Source organism: Lagenorhynchus albirostris, chromosome 16 (assembly GCF_949774975.1).
Source record: "Lagenorhynchus albirostris chromosome 16, mLagAlb1.1, whole genome shotgun sequence".
NCBI lineage: Eukaryota > Metazoa > Chordata > Mammalia > Artiodactyla > Delphinidae > Lagenorhynchus > Lagenorhynchus albirostris.
Genome location: NC_083110.1, coordinates 24,146,706 through 24,165,320, shown reverse-complemented (window position 1 = coordinate 24,165,320; position 18,615 = coordinate 24,146,706). Strand labels below are relative to the sequence as shown.

Genomic DNA, 18,615 nt, shown 5'->3' with positions numbered 1-18,615 from the left:
GAACGCACAGTTGCTCCGAGTGAGAGCATTGCCTGCCCTTTCAGCTGACTTCAATCCATCCCTAAAGGGACTTTTTTGGAACAATGGTTATCAACTACTAATTACACCTTTCATTCTAACGGAAACTGGGGTACAGATTAAGGGAAGTGACTTGCCCAAGGTCACAGGGCCAGAGAGTGGCAAGGCTGGGACTTGTCCCCAGGTCCCCTGACCTTTAGCTAATGTTCTTGTCCCTGCCCGACAATGATGAGGTATTTCTCTCTCAGACCTCATCCTTGTAGCCAACTCCAAACAGTTATCACCAGCTCTGCCATTCTAGTAAAAGAATATTCATCACACCCTCTGCACTTATCTGTGCTTCCCTTGTGCCTTTCACCCCTGAAGAGGAGGCAGTTTTTCTGACCTGCTTCATGCTGGAAGTTACCCCTTTCCTACTGCTGCTAATTTTTTTCCCTGTTACTTTTTTTTTTTTCCTATTCCCCTCCCCACTCCAGCTTTATTGAGATATAATTGACGTACAAATTTTCCTGTTAAATTTTTACAACCCAGTTGCTGCTGAGAATAAACGCAAAAAAGAGGGCAGAGACATTTCAGATTCTGCTCATTGCGCGTTTTCATTTTTAATTAAATAAATCAAGTAAGCCATCAGGTGATGGGTTCACATTCTGTTCTGCAGAGAAGATCCTGACTGGTGGTGGCCACCAGCTTTCTGAAGGCAGCCCCTGTGTTTCCAGGAGATTGTAGCCACGACAAGAACATCTGGGACATTGACGGCAAGGGGGCTGGAGCAACATGGCCAAGCAGGCTGAGCTACATGCTACACATACACACGTGTGGACACATATGTACATACCATGGCCACGTATGGCCATGAAGGGGTATCCTGTACTATGCGCCCATGAAACATGACAGGGGGCCAAAATTCTTGGCAAAAAGAGTTTGCAGGAACCAGAAGGGAGCAGGGGAGCCAGGCAGACTTGGCCTAGAAAGTACAGATGAAAGGGAGACTTTAGGGGGTGACCAGTTCAAGCCCAATGACAGAAGAAGCAAGGAACATAGGTCATTTTATTTGACAAATAAATACAAATAAAATACCTGGTCTACAGTATGAGCTAGGCCCTGAGGATGGTACCATGTAATCTGGGAAACACATAACTAACTAGTCCCCCATGCACAGTATGGAATGACAAAGGTCACAAGACCCTAGGATCTTGAAGTTCTTAAGACATCTGAGCTGCCAACTCTGCTTCATCCTTTTGAGGTAAAGAGCAGCTTCCACTCTTCTGAAACCATGGGCAGTTGAAAGGCCATGTGGCTACATTCAGGAAACCCTGGGCCGCCTCCCTGCCTTCTAGCTGGACCATGTGCTAGGAATCTTCACAGGCAAACTCATTAACTTTGGAACTCAGAGGACGCTCCTTCTTTAAATTTGTGCAGACTAACAAGATCCACTTCTTGGAGCTCGTCAGACTGCACAAGTTTAAAGAAGGAGCATCCTCTGCAGGCATCTGTTCCCTCACCCCACTCTCCCTGCCTCAGGAACCCACCCCTCTGAGACCCACCTTTGCTTTCAGCCTTTGGGGATGGGAGTGGGAGAGGACTACCTTGGGGACACAGCCATCCAGTCTTCTGCCCCTGTCCTTCATAATCCAGGGCCTCTGAAGGGATAGGCCTCATAGTCAATTAACACAGAACCAGGGCTGGAAGAGACCTTCAGGGTCAGGACCAGACCATCTGATGCTTACATCTCCTGTCTGCTCTCTAGGCCAAGCATACGTCTTCTGGGACAGGGACCTCCTGGAGCTTGTTCAGAAAGCAGAGGTGGAAGGGAAAGATGTTCTTGTAATAGGTCGGTTGGGTCCTCTGCTCTTAAGGGTTTGGTTAGCAGCTGCCTCATTAGACCAGCCTCTGGCATAGCTCCCAGGCTGAGGGTGCTGGCAGGCAAACATTTTTTTCCCCTGTTCATTTGGTTACTTATTTTCAAGTGAGTGCATCACATAAAGGGACAGAGGGTTAGAACTTGCTTATGTCTCTCAACCTTAATAATAAGTTGGTGATAACCTGCAAGGGCCATGCTACAGAGATCTGCTGCTTCTTTTTCCCTCTTCATGGGACTCAGGAATCCTGCCCCCACAAAATCCTGCTCCCAAAGACCCTTCCCCCCATGTCCTCATCCACTCCAAGGTTTATAAACAAGGCCCAGAGGAGAAGCCAGGAATGGGCAGCAGTGGCGACAGCCTGAGGGTGTTGCACACTGCCCTGTCTCACCAAGGCCTGGAATGTTCTGAACTATTTTTATAGGCTGGGCTAAAGAGGTCTTCATGAAGAAAAAGAAAAACGAATAAACGCTCATTGCTGAATGAGCCTCTTGTTCCCAGGAAGCTGGCGGTGGGCGGAGGTGAGGCCTCAACACTCCCTCTGTCTCCAGGCAGGTGGGTGCTGTGGAGGTGAAGGCTCGTGGGGGGCCAGAGGGAGCAGAGAAACCAGGGCTGGCCTCGCTGGAAGAGGAGGCACTAGCTCCCAGCTGGACCACCTCCCCTAGCCCAGCTCCCTGCTGAAAACCCCTCACACGTTACTCCAACCAGGTCCCATGGAGTGTAGAGTCAGTAGTCATCCCTCCCTCTCCTCCCTAAACCCCAAGGGTTCCCAGAGCATTGCTAAGCCCAAGGCAACACTCTCTTGAGGTGTGTCCTATTTCAGATACCTGGACAAAGGTAATATAGCAGAAAGGGCCTTACTGTCATATCTTCAAATCAACAAGAGGAAACCGAGCTAAAAAAATACCCTGCGGCCATCGTGACTCCCACGCTCCCAGTTTTGTCCTCTCGTGTATTCTGAATCGTCTTGGAGTGTCCTTGTATGCATGAAGTGAATGGTTTCTATTATTATCGTCTTTTTTGATTTGGGTACAGCTTTGAGTCCCTGCAAAAAATAAAATATTTTCTGTCTCTTCTTTTTCACAAAATAAATAAATTAAGTCAATCTGCAGTGTACAAATTGATAATGTCCTGAGAAGTCCCAAAGGTCCATTCTCGGCATAGTCCTCAGAGCTCAGGGGTGGAGGCCTTGGCCCCAGAGGCACAGTAAGGGAAGAAGGAAGAAGTCTGCAGTCCACACTAGGAGGGCCCCAGGAACCAGAAAGGGCCTTGGATAGAGGTGCCTGCCTCCCACCACGCCCAGGTGGGGAACAGTGGAGGGAGCAGGGCAAGGGCTGGGGAAGAATGGCCAGTACTTCTGGGCCTGCCAGAATCATCCTGGCCCCACTCTGCCCCAGGATCAAGTTTTCAGAGCTGGAGTCCCTTTGGACCCCAAATTAGAGCCATTTCCCGGCACAATTTATTCTTGGAACAGAAAACCTAGAGACTTCCTCGATTGGCTGAATCCATGGTGATGGAGACCCAGCAGCTCAAACGCACTGACTGTAATGGATCCCACAAGATGGCCACTGTCCTCACCTTTTCAAAGGCTGGCTTCCTGCCAGGACACCCCCCCCCCTTCCCTATGGCAACACTAGCTGGACCCAGATCCTGTATTTCCCTGCTCCCCATAACACTCAAAACAAAACTCAGCCCTCTGGGCTTGACAATGAGACGGATCTGATACAGAGGTTGTCCAGGAAATCAGAAATAGCCCTTAGTGAACTGCTGATGCTTCCTGCAAGTTCTGAGGTGGTACTGAGTGCTGCCCCCTAGTTTGGGGGTGGGAATGGGGAAACGCTTCCACTCTGGGGACATCTGCTTGGTCATAGGACCCTGACGCCCCAGGAAATATGTTAGGACCTGGGAGAGATGTTCAAATCTGGCCTCTTCTTGGGGAGGGGGTGAGGATTGCTAATTTATGCTGTCTCTGGACACTCAGCAAAGAATGCCACTGGTTTCTGACATTTGTTCCACGTTGGATCAAACAAAAAAGCCCGTGGGGCGCTGTGGGCTGCCATGTGGCCACCTTGGCTCTGGTTCTTCTGGGGGAAGGCTCCTCCTCCTCTTCCTCCAGCAGGAGCCAAAGTGCTCCCCACTGGTCTTCCTGGCCCCCCTCAGCCCCTCAAGCCCACAATGCTTCCAAGCAGCACTCCTGTAGAAACAAACCTGAAAACACAGCCACAAGAGACCAAACCATAAATAACTTAAAAAAAAATAAAACATGCACCCCATCCCACATTGAGCAATACTCTTCCCAGAGCCCTAAATGAGGAATTCCAGACACTAACCACATAACCATGACGACCAACCATGTGGCTGACCTCTGTCCCTGTCTTCTCGGGGGACGGGGTATCCTGATGTGACTTCTCCCTTAGGAGCACTCTGTATTTCCTTCTGCGCCTTGCCCCACAGCGGCCTGGCCGGAAATGACAGGACTCATGAGCTGCCTTTTGCCTCCAGGGACCACTGATGCTCCTGCCAGTCAGGCTTGAGGCCGCTTTCAAATATGGACCTGCTCTCGGGGAGCCAACTGAGCTAGGACAGGGTCTTCGGGCTGCAATCACACGAGGGTCAGCCATGCCATTTCAAACCGTGCTGCCTGCTAGCAGCAAGGACACGAATGGGTAAGGGGAGGTAACCACGAGAATAAGGTGGGCAGAGGCCGTGGACTTGGCAGTTCTGTATCCACCGTTCAGCCTCGAGCTTGGATGGGGAACAGGGTCATGGCCCATGACTGTATATCATTCCCCCCTCCCCGAATAACTCTAAAAGGTAAGCAGAGGCTTTTCTTTAGGTGTGTGATACAGATAAAGCATAAGGCAACGGGGAAGGTTTTTTCTGTGTGTGTGTTTGTGTTTTTATGTTCTTCTGCCTCTCTGTGTGGTGTGAGTGTAGGTATTTGTCTTTATATGTGTATGTTTGTTTTGTAGCTCTATATAGAGCTGATTTCACCTCTCCCCAGGGACCCACCCAGATGCCACACTGGATTATGGAGAAATTCGGAAACTGAAAGGTTGACACTGAGTACAGCAGGGGGTCTGACTGTGGCTAGTCAGTGTCTGAAACCCCTTCTGGTTGTTAAATATTTGTGGACTCTGACCCACAGGGTCTACAGGCACCTATGTGTGTTTCATGTATATTTCTGTGTGTGTGTGTGTGTGTGTGTGTGTGTGTGTGTGTGTGTGTGAGAGAGAGAGAGAGAGAGAGACAGAGACAGAGGGAGAGAGAGGCGAGAAAGGCTTGTCAATAGGCTCGGGCCTGCCTGGGCCTGCTCAGGACACCACAGCCCCTTAGGTCTGGGTTTGCAGCCCTCAAAAGGACTGGCCACTGTCCTGTTCTCAGCGGGAAGCTCCAGGCCCACAGCTAGGGCGGGAAGCGAGCGGGCTGAGGGCCTACTTCTACAGCGCAGGCGCCACCTACGCCCTGCCCGTCTTCCTGCCCACCCCCGCGGCGGCGCTGCAGTCTCCCAGCTGGCCTGGGTGAGGCAGGCAAGGCGGGGCTTTCACCAGGAGGGGTGCTCGACGCCCCAGGTCCCCTACGTGACCCAGAAGGTGCCGCGCTCCTCCAGCAGGCTGACGGAGCGGTTGGAGAGCGAGGCGGCGTCCTGCACAGGCTTGTAACCAAAGAGGCGCATGGCGGGGCCGCAGGCAGCCTGTACCACCTGCGCTAGCTTGAAGGGCATGCTGAAGCGCCACTTCTCAAACTGCTCTGAGGAGTTCTTCTGCGTGGAGTAGATGCCGTCGTGCGCCGCCTGGGTGTTCTTCTGGATCCAGTCCTCCACCTGCGGGGTCAGGGGAATGCCTGCAAAGCGGTACATCTCCTGGGCCTTCTGCAGCGGCCTGAGGGCCACGTCCTCGTAGCGCACCAGCATGTAACGGCCCCGCAGCCAGGCCGGCTGCCTCAGGCCCAGCTCAGCGGACAGGCGGATGCTCTCACAGTTGCCCTTCAGCCGCAGCACCTCCTCCTCCCTCAGCTGGTCCTGTCCCTTGGCCAGCCAGTTCTTCCAGGTCTCGTACTTGTCGGCGAAGGCCACCATGCGGGAGGCTAGCACAGCGCGGGGGTCGCGCACCAGCTGGATGACGCGGAGGTCCAGACGGGGGTCCTCGGCCAGCGGCTGCAGGAACTCCAGCTGCCGTATGCGGACGGCCTTGATTGCCATGTGCTCCTTGCGGCGGCAGGCCTCGGAGGCCAGCGTCATGTTGAGGAGGCCGCAGCGGCGGTTCTTGCAGGGGTACTTCTCGAATACCTTCTTGACGAGGGGCGTGCAGACGGGGTCCTCGCAGAGGGAGCGGCTGGAGCCCCGGCGGAACACGAACTGGGTCAGGTGGTCCTCGGGTGCCGGGATGATGAAATGCTCCAGGAGGTACAGGTCGCACAGGAAGAGCTGCTTGAGCACGTCGCGGTATACCAGGGCCGAGCCTGCGGCGTTGGCGCCGCCCTGCTCGAAAGACACCGTGCGCTCGATGTGCCACAGCGGCTCGAAGAGGTAGAAGATGTTGCCCTGCTGATTGAAGAACTCGCCCACAAACGAGGAGCCCGTGCGCGTGGTGGCCATGAGGAGCAAGTGGCGCCGGGGCGGGGCCTCGGCGGGTGGGCGGGACTCCTGCTCCCACTCTGTGGTCTCCTCCTCAGCCTCCTCTGCCGGCGCCACGCCTAGCTGCAGACTGAGGTTTCGCAGGCGGCTCTGCAGCTGCGTGAAGGCCGAATCCAGCTCACTCAGGGACAGGAGGGATGCGTTCTCGGCCAAGACTAGGGCTGGGTCGGTGCTATTGGCATCTGCCGGGGATTGGGGGATCTGCTTCAGTTTGTCCGAGACCCTGTGAGAACAGAGGGATACCGGGGTCAATGACTGACTGGGGACTCCATCCCCTGTGCCACCCTGAGGAGCATCCCAGGATAATCACCCAGCAGCCGACTCTGAGGCAAGGATTTGAGTGTAAGTAGTTTATTTGGGACTTGATCACAGGAAGAACGGGTAGAGGGGTAGGGAAGTGAGGCAGGGAGGAAAGGAAGTCCATAAGGGTGAGCAGGCTACCCCTGTGGCCAAATCGCTCTGCCGGAGGAACCCCAGGAGACGGTGTAGATAGAACACACCTCAGGATTCTCTACCCAAGGGGTGTGAAGCTCCCAGTTGGCCTTGACTGAGGGCTGCTCCCAGAGGCATTTACTCCCCAGGACTTGTGGCTTGCCAGTGTGCAGGTGGAGAGAATGCCCTCAGGTGGAGAGTTGCAGGATCTTGCAATAGGACCCAGTAGGCACAAACTGGAGCAGTCCATGCTAAGGAACCCAGGCAGGGCACTGACATAGTGCCTACTACATAGCCCTATTCCTAACCTATCCATCCTGGTTGATGCTTTCTTGCAGGGGTTGTGCTTGGGAGAGAAGGTCTGTGAAATCTCTCTATGTCTTGCAGGCCCACTAGCAGGGCCACTGCACACAGCGGTACACTGCCAACTCTAGGGGGCAGCATTCCCAGCATAGCTGTTGTGAGTGCACACCCCTGGAGTTGAACAGTGCACAACCTGGGCAGCTGAACATGGCAGCCCTGCCCACCACGGTATCTGTACCAGGACCCTGCCTCACCCTCATCCATGACTTCAGATTGGTATAGGAGATATGCTGTTAATGTGAGGCATCATCCTAGGCCAGGAAGTTAATTAATAATAATAACCACAGCCAGCAAGTAGAGGACACCAACTGTGTGTCAGGCACAGGGCTAAACACTTCTACATTTTCTTATTTAATCTTTACAACAAGGCAGACCCCATTATTAGTCACATTTTACAGAAGAGAGACTTAAGACAGAAAAGTGAAATAATTTGTCTAAGCTGTCACAGCTAGAAAGGGCCAGAATCAGGGGAATTCCCTGGTGGTCCAGTAGTTAGGACTCCATACTTCCACTGCAGGGGTCATGGGTTCAATCCCTGGTGGGGGGACTAAGATCCTGAAAGACGTGCGCTGCGGCCAAAAAAAAGTGCCAGAATCAGGATTCCAACTCAGACTGCCTGAGTCTAGAGCCCAAGTCTCACAGCTGTGCGGTCATGAGGACGTGGGCATGACCTACTGCCTGGGCACAGGAGAGGTCTGATGATTACTGGTTGAGGGATTGCCTTTGTAGGTCCACAGAGAGCCCTATAAGCTACCTCTCTGCCCCACCCACCCCACCTTGATAGGGAAGACTTGGGCTTGCATCCCTCACCTTGATATGATTTTATTTTCCTTTTCAATGAAGACAAAAACCACCACCACAAAAGCCAGGAAAAGGGCATATTTGCTCCTCATTCTCAGGCTGTGCAGAAAGTGTCGGCAGTCCTGGGGCAGAGTGAGTCCTTTCTCCATGGGGAAGGGTAGGGCCATGGGCACTCAGCTTGGGGACATCACTCAGGACCTGGCTCGTTGTTCAGGTGGGGGACACCTGGTCCTGTGGAGAGATGAGCGGTCAGGACACCCTTGTCTGTAGATGAGAACAAACAGGAGCTTTTCCACCAGACTTTTGGGGACCACAGCCCTGTTTTGTCAGAACCCCAGACCCACTCTCCCAATGGACTATGCCCCAGAGACTTGAAATGAGGTCATTCAAAATACCAATGAACCTTCTGATTCGTCCATGTCACTTCCAGCAGTTTATGCTTTGACTTCACACATGACTGAAAGGCAAGTGTATGAAAAGAATACTCCTTGCAGTAAACATGTTTGCAATAGCCAAAGAGTGAAAACATCTAAATAAAATACGATGGAGCAAGCAATGGATTATTATGCAGCCACAAAGAATAATGAGGTGGATCTACTAATGCTGACGTGAATAATCTACTATGTATTGGGTTGGCCAAAAAGTTCGCTCAGGATTTTCCATAAGATGTTACAGAAAAACCCAAACGAACTTTTTGGCCAACCCAATATGTTATAATTTTATATATAAGTAATGCAAGCTGCAGACATAGTGTGTTTATATAGGTTAGGGTTTCTTAGCGTCAGCACTATTGACTTTTAAAAAAAATTTTATTGGAGTGTAGTTGATTTACAACGTTGTTAGTTTCTGCTGTACAGCAGAGTGAATCAGTTATACGTATACATATATCCCCTCTTTTTAAGATTCTTTTTCCATATAGGTCATTACAGAGTTCCCTGCGCTATACAGTATGTCCTTATTAGTTATCTACTTTATATATAGTAGTGTGTATATGTCAATCCCAATCTCCCAATTTATGCCCCCGCTTTCCCCCTTGGTAACCATAAGTTTGTTTTCTACATCTGTGACTCTATTTCTGTTTTGTAAATAAGTTCATTTGTACCTTTTCTTAATATTCCACATATAATCAATTTCATATGATATTTGTCTTTCTCTGACTTACTTCACTCAGTATGACAATCTAGGTCCGTCCATGTTGCTGCAAATGGCATTATTTCGTTCTTTTTTATGTCAGCACTAATAACATTTTAGATCAGATCATTCTTTGCTGTGGGGATTGTCCTGTGCATTGTAGGATGTTTAACAGCATCCTTGGCCTCTACTCATTAGATAACAGTAGAATCCCCTTTGCTCAGATGTGACAATCAAAAATATCTCCAGACATTGTGAAACGTCCTCTGGGCAGGGGGGAGGTACAAAATCATCCCAGGTTGAGAACCTCTGATGTAGTATGATCCCATTTGAAAAAAAAAAATTAAGGGAGAGAAAAGTGGACTGTGACCACAGGCATACACAAGGCCTATAACAAAGCGACGGGTAGGTCAGGAGAGAAGGATGGGGTGAGTCTTAATGTTTGCTGTGTAACACTGTGCACTATTAGAAATTTTACCATGCAGATGTATAATTTTCGTTTTTGTTTTTTTTTGGCTGCGTTGGGTCTTCGTTGCTGCGCGCGGGCTTTCTCTAGTTGCGATGAGTGGGGGCTACTCTTCGTTGTGGTGCATGGGCTTCTCATTGCAGCGGCTTCTCTTGTTGCGGAGCACAGGCTCTAGGCATGCGGGCTTCAGTAGTTGTGGCTCGCGGGTTCTAGAGCGCAGGCTCAGTAGTTGTGGTACATGGGCTTAGTTGCTCCGCGGCATGTGGGATCTTCCCGGACCAGGGATTGAGCCCGTGTCCCCTGCATTGGCAGGCAGATTCTTAACCATTGTGCTACCAGGGAAGTCCTGGATGTATAAATTTTTAAAAATTAACTAAAGGTTTTCCACCATAGCATGTGAATTCTAACAAAATCCTTCACATGGCCTTGGCCTTCAGGTCTCAGCTTCGTGGGGCAGCTTCCCCGGGATAGGTTAGGGCCTCCTTGGCCCCGCCACAGTACAAAGACTCTCTTTAGCACCTGAGACTTTGTCATAAAGCAGGCCCACTTGTAATGACTTGTTCAGTGCTAATCATCCCTTTGGGGAGGACGGGGAGTTTGTCTGGCTCCCTCATTATCCCTTAGCACTGGGCCAGGCACACAGGAGACACTCATGCACGGCTGCTAAATGACAGAATGGTTAAAGGAATAAATGACTCTTAGCGGAAAGTGTATATATTTTTTAAAGCTGGAGTAAAAACACCATTGCCCAGTGGAGCCTGAATCACCATTTCTTTCACTCGTCCTCACCATCACACACACACACTGTCCCATACCACAAGCCGCAAGATTCCAGCACAACCCCCTCTTCCAAAAGTCTATCCCTTTCTCCACAAGGACCCTCATCCATGGGAGACAGTCTGCTCCAAGTCTGGAAAAATCTTATTGTGACCTTGTGCAGGACATCCAGGACCATCCTTCTTTCTGGGAATAATGAATTTCTTCCAAGCTGATGACATGGGGGAGTGGGAGGGCAGAAAGGAGGGTCCCAGGGCTGCACCTTCATCACACAATGGAAGTGGCTTTAGGGACAGCCAGAAAATCTACCCTCTGGAGAAAGCAGGAGGCTTGTGAGAAGACAGATGTGTACCCTGGCAGCTGGAGTGGAGTTCCTCAGCTGTGCAGGGCAGAGTGGTGGTGGGGCAGTGGGCAGCTCTCCCTGGCAGAATGCTGGGGTGCTTTGTCAGTGTGGATAGTTGGAGGGGAGCCAGGAGGGAAGAGGGCCGCAAGGCCATTTCAAGGGCAACTGAATAGTTTTGCCTCTTCCTAATTCTTCTGGGCCATTTCCTATGCACTCATTAAACATATTTTCTGAGCACCTCCTATGTGCCATTCTAGGCACTGGCAATACAGCAGTGAACAAGCAGACCCAGCCCATGCCCTCATGGGGCTTACACTCTGGTTGAAAGAGTCAACTAGAAGGATATGGGTAGATGAAATTTATTGAAATTTATAAAGTTACTACTCTATGCCTGGTGTCACGCTAAGCACTTGATTTGCATTTCCTCATTTCACAAAAGCGCTATTAGGTAGCGACCAGCCCATTTTACAGATGAGGAAACTGAGGTTGAGAGAGATTAATTAATTTGCCCAAAGTTCCTCCAGCGGCAGCCTGCTCACCCCTCTCAGATCTACGTCATTCCAGCCTCTTGATGTTCCACAGTGACACCCCCCCACCCCCGCCATAGCACATGTGGTTGGGCTTTCCAGCTGATGGTCTGTCTTTCTCCCATTCCCAGACTGCAAGTTCTCTGAAGTCAGGACCAGCGTCTAGAATGGCATCCACCACATATCAGCTGCCCAGCAAATCACTGGTGAGTCAACCCGTTGAAGCTGGTGCCTGGAAGGCTGTCAGCATTCGTTTGCAGAATGCCGGGCAGGGCCATGTTCCCCATGCACCCAGTTTAGCCTGTGGTGGGATGCGAGACCACCTATCCTGCTGGGAGGGTGAGCCCCAGTACTGAGTCTGCAGAGCACAAAGTGTTGAAATTCTGGCTTTCGTCTCTCTGCGCTCTCAGCTGAGAGTTGCCTGGGTCTGATGATGTGAGGGAAGCAGAAGGAGCTAGGACCAAAAGTCCTGGGCTCTTGTCCTTTCTGCATGTCTACCATGCTGTGTGGCATTGTATAAGTGACTTAACCTCTCTGGGCCTCACTTTCTTCACTGGTAGGATGGAAAGGGTGGTTCCTACTGCATAAAGTTGCTGTGAGGAGCAGTATCTGGTACATGGGAGAGGGAGAAAAGGCAGGTGTGGCCCAGGGGGAGTTGCGTTCACTGTCTTCTCTCTTTTGGGTCTAACATCTTTGGTAAGATTTACAACTTTGGCTGCCTCGATGACAAAGATCCTGAACCTTCTCCTCCCCTCCCTTCCGGGCACTGTTTCTATTTTTGAGTCGCTGTCCCAGCCCCCTCACCCCCCGAATAATACCAGATTCCTGAGAACCTTCACGACATTGCCCTAAAAGGAAGACGCAAGGGTAAAAACTCCCTCCAAATGAAACCGCAGGCAGGCTGTTGGCTCCTTTGCCCTGCCCAGGCAGGCTACCCCTAGGGTTAGCTTTGGCAGGCCAGCAGGCAAGTGGGCAGGCAGGCGAGAGAGGTTTAGACCCGGGGGTAGCAGAGGGTCACAGATGCCAGGAGGTCACGGGTCATGAGGGACGAGGACAGGGCTGGGATGGGGGTCACTCAGGTAGAACCTGGCCTGCAGGAGGCCCTTTGCAAGAAGTGTGTCTGTGATATCTGTGACACTGGACAAAACTTTGTGCTACCTCCCTCCCCAAACCCGTGGTGCCCCCCTTGCTTAGCTCATGGGAAGAATGAAAAATCTCTTCCTTTACTTGACGGATGCCATCTCCCAGGGGAGTACTTGATACCTTCCCTCCCCCCAACACCAGCAAAAGGAAATTGTGACAGCCAAAGGAAAAGGTGGCACGTCCCTGCTGGGATGCCAGTGGAGGTCATATTTCCAGGGCACCAGGGTCAGTGCTGAGGAAGGCCAGGGGCAGGTGCCAGCCCAGCTCTGCCTGGATGCAGTGGGAGTGGGGCAGCCGTCCTGGGCCCAGTTATACTCAGTACTCAGCTCAAATGTCCCCTCCTCCGGAGTCCTTCCCTGACCACTGACCTAAAGTTGACCATCTCCCCTCTCCCTATCATGTTCCCTCTCAGCACCCTGCTTTACTTCCTTCCAGGATGGAAGTGTACTTGTTTGCTGCCTATTTCAGTCACTGGAATGTGAGCTCGCTGAGGGGAGAGCTCTCTGTCTGCTTCATCCTTGTATGCCCAGTGCCCGGCTCCATGTGCACCAGGCATAGTACGTGTCTCATAATTTTCGTAGGATGAATAGATGGATGCCTTTTCCAAAGCACTTAGCCCACTGTGAGATGCTTAATCATTCTAAGTTGATGGAAAATACAAAGAGGAAGAAGAAAAAGCCATTGTTCCCTGAGTGAAGCATATGTGCGCGCTGTGACCTGTGCTGCGGGTATGCACTGATTATATGTCCTGAGTGTGTACTGCAAGCGTGGGCTGAGTGGATACTACACGTATATACTACATGTGTGTGCTACGAGTGTGTACTATGGGCGAACCTTGGCGCTTGGGGCTTCGCATACATCAGTCTCTTGAATTATATCAATCCGGGATGCCTTTTTTAGGATAAAGAAACTAGGCCTTGTGGCTTTCAGTTCCAAGTCTCTCCAGCTATGTGCTAACAGTAGGGAGGGCAGAAACCAGCGAAGGCATCCCAGGCAATCTCAGTGAGGGAGCGCACTGGAAAGAAAGCAGGCTGTGATCTGAGGCCCGAAACTCTAGGCACCAGCTCCCCTACCCGGCTCTCCCCTCGGAGGCCTTTCTGCTCAGGCCTCCCTCGTGACCTGGCAAGGGGCCTTCACAAGAGAACAGCTTTCTACTTGGATGGCTCCCAGGCAGGCCCTGGGCCCGCCGCTGCCTCCCGTGGGGGGAGGTGGGGTCCCAGAGTCTGCTGTGAATGGCGCTCTGATAAGGGATGGGCCCTGCCAGACGTTGCATCAGGCAGCAAAGCTCCACTCCCCTCCCTTGTCTTGCTCGCGGCCAAGAGCACAGTGGGGACTGGGGCCTCAGCTGTGGCAGGCCCTGCTCACAGCCTTTGCACTGGGCAGGAGGGGCAGCCGCCTGAGCTGAGGGAGGCCAGGAGCTGAGATGGACGAGGCTCCTGGGCAGAGATGCGAGCAGTGAAGCCCATCGTGGGAAAATTCGGAACTAACTCATGAGCGGCAGCCCTCGGGGGCCGGGAGGCTGCCGCAACCATGCCGTGTCGCCAGACACCCAGGAAGGGAGACCTCGGGGGGCTTTCTGTGAGTTGTCTCTGGATCCCCTAGAGTGGAGACGGAGGGCAGGAGCACACGTGCTCATAGGGGGATGCAGGAGTCCATCCAGGGGCCTGTCCAGGCAAGGTTCTGTTTCACAAAGGGACGCCCAGAGATGGCTTGGGCTGTCGAGCTTAGCATCTGACAAGAGAGTAAATGGCCAGGAGCCGCTGGATGAACCAGTGAGTGAAGGAATGAGAGAACGAGGAAGTGGATGGAGGCCTGGCTGACGGATGCTCCCCTGCGCAGCCCGGGGCTATCACTCCTCCCCAGGTCTCTCACATCCCAGGGCTCCAGCTTCCTCTCCCAAGAACAAACCATCTAAAACTTCCTTTTGGGCACATGTCCAACCTCAGTCAAGATAGAGCCAGAGTACATGCTCCAGAGGTGGAGGTATGTGTCACCTGAGTGGCAGTGGGCATCCAAGAACTCGTGAGAAGCTGTGGGCCAGAGCCACGAGGTGGGCCAGAGCCACGAGGTGGGCCAAGGGGCTGAGACCAGCCTGGTGGGGGTGGGGCCTCCACAGACTCGGAGGGAGCCAGCCCTGGCCGGGACAGACCCCGCTGCCCCTCGGCCCTGTTTGGCTGTGTGGGGGTAGGGGGCAGCACACTCTCTACTCCCAGGGCCTGCTCAGCTGTGTGAGAAGCACATCCTGTGCAGAACGCTGATGGCTGCACGGATACGGGCCCCAAGAACAGTCCCAGCCTCCCTGTCCGCACAGGTGCCTCCCGTGCCTCTCACGCTGAACCCTAGGCCCTGGGCCACGTCGGAGCCAACCCACTGCTCTGGGCTTTCCAGCCCTTGCCCAGTCAGGAGCTGCAGCAGAGGCTGGTGTCCAGGAGGCCCCTAGCCATGCAGCCAGGCAGCCTGGTGAGGAGTCTGTTGGCTTCTTTGGAACCGACCTGGACGTGGGCTGAGATTTGTGGCCAAGGATGTGCACCCAGCTCTGGAAGTCCAACGTGTGAGAAGCGACTTGAGTGTCTCAGCAGACAGGGCTGGCTAAGTAACTGCAGTGCATTGGCACAATGAAAGCAAGCCAGGCAGGGGTTAAAAACGCTGATGCACAGCTACGAAAATGGAGTATTAAGTGATGATTCTTTTCACTTTCTACCCTTTTGGATTTAAATTTTTGACAACCATGCACATGTACCACTTTAATGAATAAGCTTTAAAATCTCATCTGAAGCTTAACAAGAGAAATGTAAGATTACTTTGAAAGCGGCGTGGAAAATGCATTGGAAGAAGGAAGGACTGGAGGCCGGGAGAGCAGGCTGTCCCTTCTGCACTGGTCCAGAAGAGAGGAGGCGGCCTGAGCAAGCAGGGACAGAGTGGACAAGAGGAAGGACAGACATGTGAAACCTTAAGGAAACCCGCGTGGTGCGTGTGACTTGCATAGCGTGGATGAGCCTTGAGGACAGTATGCTTATGAAGTGAAATAAGCCAGACACAAAAGGACAAATCCCGTATGATTCAACGTACATGAGGTACCTAGAGGAGCGCAATTCGTAGAGACAGAAAGGAGAAGGGTGGTTGCCTGGCCCTGGGGGGAGGGGAAATGGGGAGTTGGTGTTTAATGAGGGCACAGTGTCAGTTTGGGAAAATGAAAAAGTTCTGGAGGTGGATAGTGGTGAAGGTGGCACAACATGAATGCACTTAATGCCACTGAACTGTGCACTTAAAAATGGTTAAAATAGGGGCTCCCCTGGTGGCGCAGTGGTTGAGAGTCCGCCTGCTGATGCAGGGAACACGGGTTCGTGCCCCAGTCTGGGAAGATCCCACATGCCGCGGCGCGGCTGGGCCCGTGAGCCATGGCCGCTGAGCCTGCGCGTCCGGAGGCTGTGCTCCGCAACGGGAGAGGCCACAACAGTGAGAGGCCCGCGTACGGCAAAAAAAAAAAAAAAAAAAAAGTTAAAATAGTACATTTTATGGTATGTCTATTTTCCACAGTAAAAATAAAAAAGAATTCATAAACAATAGGCAGGGTGAAGGAGGGCAACAGAGGACTCCAGGAGGATCCCTGGTTCCTTCCTTGGACAGCATTCCTGTTCTCTGCTGCACCCACAGCGCCTGGCACGTGGCAGGGCTCATAATGTTTGTGAGGTGAATGAATGGATTCATAACTGTGTTTAAGAATTGGCTGAGTTTCTTGTAGTTTCTCTTCCCCCATGTTAGTGAGGAAGATGACTAACATGCCATTGATTTTATATATATATATATAGAGAGAGGGAAAGAGACAGAGACAGAGAGACAGACATAGAGACACAGACAGACATTTTGGAAAAGCCTGAACAAATTATACAGTGACTGTCTTGACTTCTTTGCTTTTACATATTGACTTTGAAGCCCTGTGACCTTAGGAAAGGAACTTAAACTTGAGTGGTTTCATTATTTATAAATGGGACACTTAATAGCATCTACTGTATACTCAGTGGTCGTGAGGAATTCAGTAAGATGCTGGTGAAATGCTTAATCCAAGCCCAAGTTGTGATAAATGGTCCTACTAAGGAACCACTCACCCTGTCTTTACAGATGCAGCAGACTCTGTGGCTTGTGACTAGTGGCAAGTACTGGAATGGTTGCAGTGGGGTGGGGGTCTCAGTCCCCTAAAAATACCAGGGTGTAGGAAACAGTGATAACCTGATCTGACCACAGCTAGAGACACCCCTCAGGCAGAGCCAACATCTGCTCATTTATGGATAGCATTTGGCTCTGGGCATCTCATCCTCTCTCAGCCTCATCTGGGGATAAACTTGCTGACTTTCCCCGTCCCGAGCACTGCAGTCACCTGTAGCCCTGAAGCAGCAGAGCAGCCGAAGAGAGACCCAGAAACACCATAGGCAGAACCCTTAAGGATGCTCTCTCCCCAGCTTCCCTATAGGCCAGAGCTGCTCACAAATTCCATACGGCCCCCCATCTCCAGGAAGTGCTGAGTGCGCTGACAGGAGTATGGCTGCAGAATGACAGAAGCCATGGGGTACAATGGAGCCCTGCGGAGTAGCCAGCTCCACTCTGGCTGTGCTGAACAGAGGCATCAGGCCTCAGCTCTGTCAGGCTGAGGTCAAGTTGAATGCCAGTGGATTTTGCCCCCAGGACAAAATCATGCTGTCAGCAGGGACTCAGGCCAGCAGCCTTACACAAAGCAGCTCGGCTTCCCAACTCTAGCTGTACTTGCCTTCAACTGTGCAAGTGTGCATTTCTTTCGGAAAGGTCCAAGAGAAATTTGTCCTATACACTACCCCTCCGATCATGAAAAACATGGCTTTTGCCCTAAAACTGCAGAATGTCAGGATTGGAAAGGACTTGGAAATTTTCTTATCCACGCTTCCTCTTTTTTCATCTATAGCAATTCAGGTTCAGAGAAGGGAAGTGCTTGACCAAGGCATAACTGGATGGTGACAAAACTTGAACTACTACATAGGTCTCCTGCCTCCCAGGTTAGTGATGGCCCTGCCAAACTTTATCACCCTGACTCTCATAGCTTAGCCCACTCAATAACCTTCAGCACAGGGATGTCAAATAAATGGTACACATTCCACTCAGCAGTCCTATGCCTGGGGCAGACATCACTAATCAATCACTGTCCTCTTTTCAGCTGAGACTAGCTGTAGCCTCATAAGCCTTCTCAGTGCAGTGCCAATCCATTAGAGCTGGCATGTGAGATAAAACCAGTTTGCCCCTCCAACTTTACGGGATCCTTACTGGCTACCAAACAAAATTCCTCACCCTCCTTTAGCTTACCATTCTGCTGTCTGACATCACCCCTCAATGCCAGCCAAATTCCAAGTCTCCTCCTACATAAACCTTCCATTCAAGCACATGTGCCTTGTACATCCATCCTCCAAGCCTTTCATTTAACACATAAAGGCCTTTACTGAACAAAACACCACAGATTATAATTAATGGTGAGGTCACTAAGAATAGTTAAAGCATCAAAATTTGCAACCAAAAAAAATTCCTTTTGAAAAGAACTGCAATGGATGCAAGGTTCTTATAATTCTACCTTTCTCCCTCGCTTGGCTTGTGCTTTCATGAATGAGAGTGGAGGCAGTGTTACAGAGAGCCTAGGACACTGCACAGAATGGCTGCCGATCCCTTCCACACCACAGCTGGCAGAGATCTTCACACGGCTGATTTTATATTGTCACTCACATGCCTTTGTATGTTTTTATGAATAAGAGCCAAAAATTTTAGAAGTCTTAGGACTTTCCTACAAAGTGTTTTTTGGATGTGGGGAAAATTTGGGCAAGTCCATTGGAGTGCGTCTTGAGTGTGAACATAATCTGCCATGGGTATTACAGCAGAAAAAGGTTGAGGCCAGTTGCCTAAAGAAAGCATATACGGGCAGATCAAAATGATGCGTGGTGCCACTTTTTCCCATACTGGATTGAAGAACCAAATGTTCCATAATATATTGTGTGGGTGAAATTCTAGGGAAACAACTGGCAGAAACTTGGTGCTCACCGGGTACCCACATGCTCTCTACCTTCCCCAGCCCCTCCTGCAGTTAGGTCGGGCCAGTGACCAGGTTC

At 51.4% G+C, this 18,615-nt stretch overlaps 1 protein-coding gene across 3 annotated transcripts in view; it reads right to left on the bottom strand.

The window, feature by feature from the left end:
• Window positions 1-595: 595 nt before the first annotated feature.
• The window catches only part of CHST3 (carbohydrate sulfotransferase 3), a 41,401-nt gene continuing 23,381 nt past the window's right edge, over window positions 596-18,615 (bottom strand). The window contains exons 1-3 of one of the 3 annotated variants that reach the window (XM_060127068.1): window positions 8,513-8,567; window positions 8,119-8,340; window positions 596-6,736 (exon numbers count right to left, since the gene is read on the bottom strand). In XM_060127068.1, the coding sequence (XP_059983051.1) occupies window positions 5,455-6,736; window positions 8,119-8,276 (1,440 nt within the window). In that variant the 5' untranslated portion in view covers window positions 8,277-8,340; window positions 8,513-8,567 and the 3' untranslated portion in view covers window positions 596-5,454. Of the gene's footprint in view, window positions 6,737-8,118; window positions 8,374-8,512; window positions 8,568-18,615 lie in introns of those variants that run through there. The other 2 variants (XM_060127067.1, XM_060127066.1) reach the window with 2 other exon arrangements.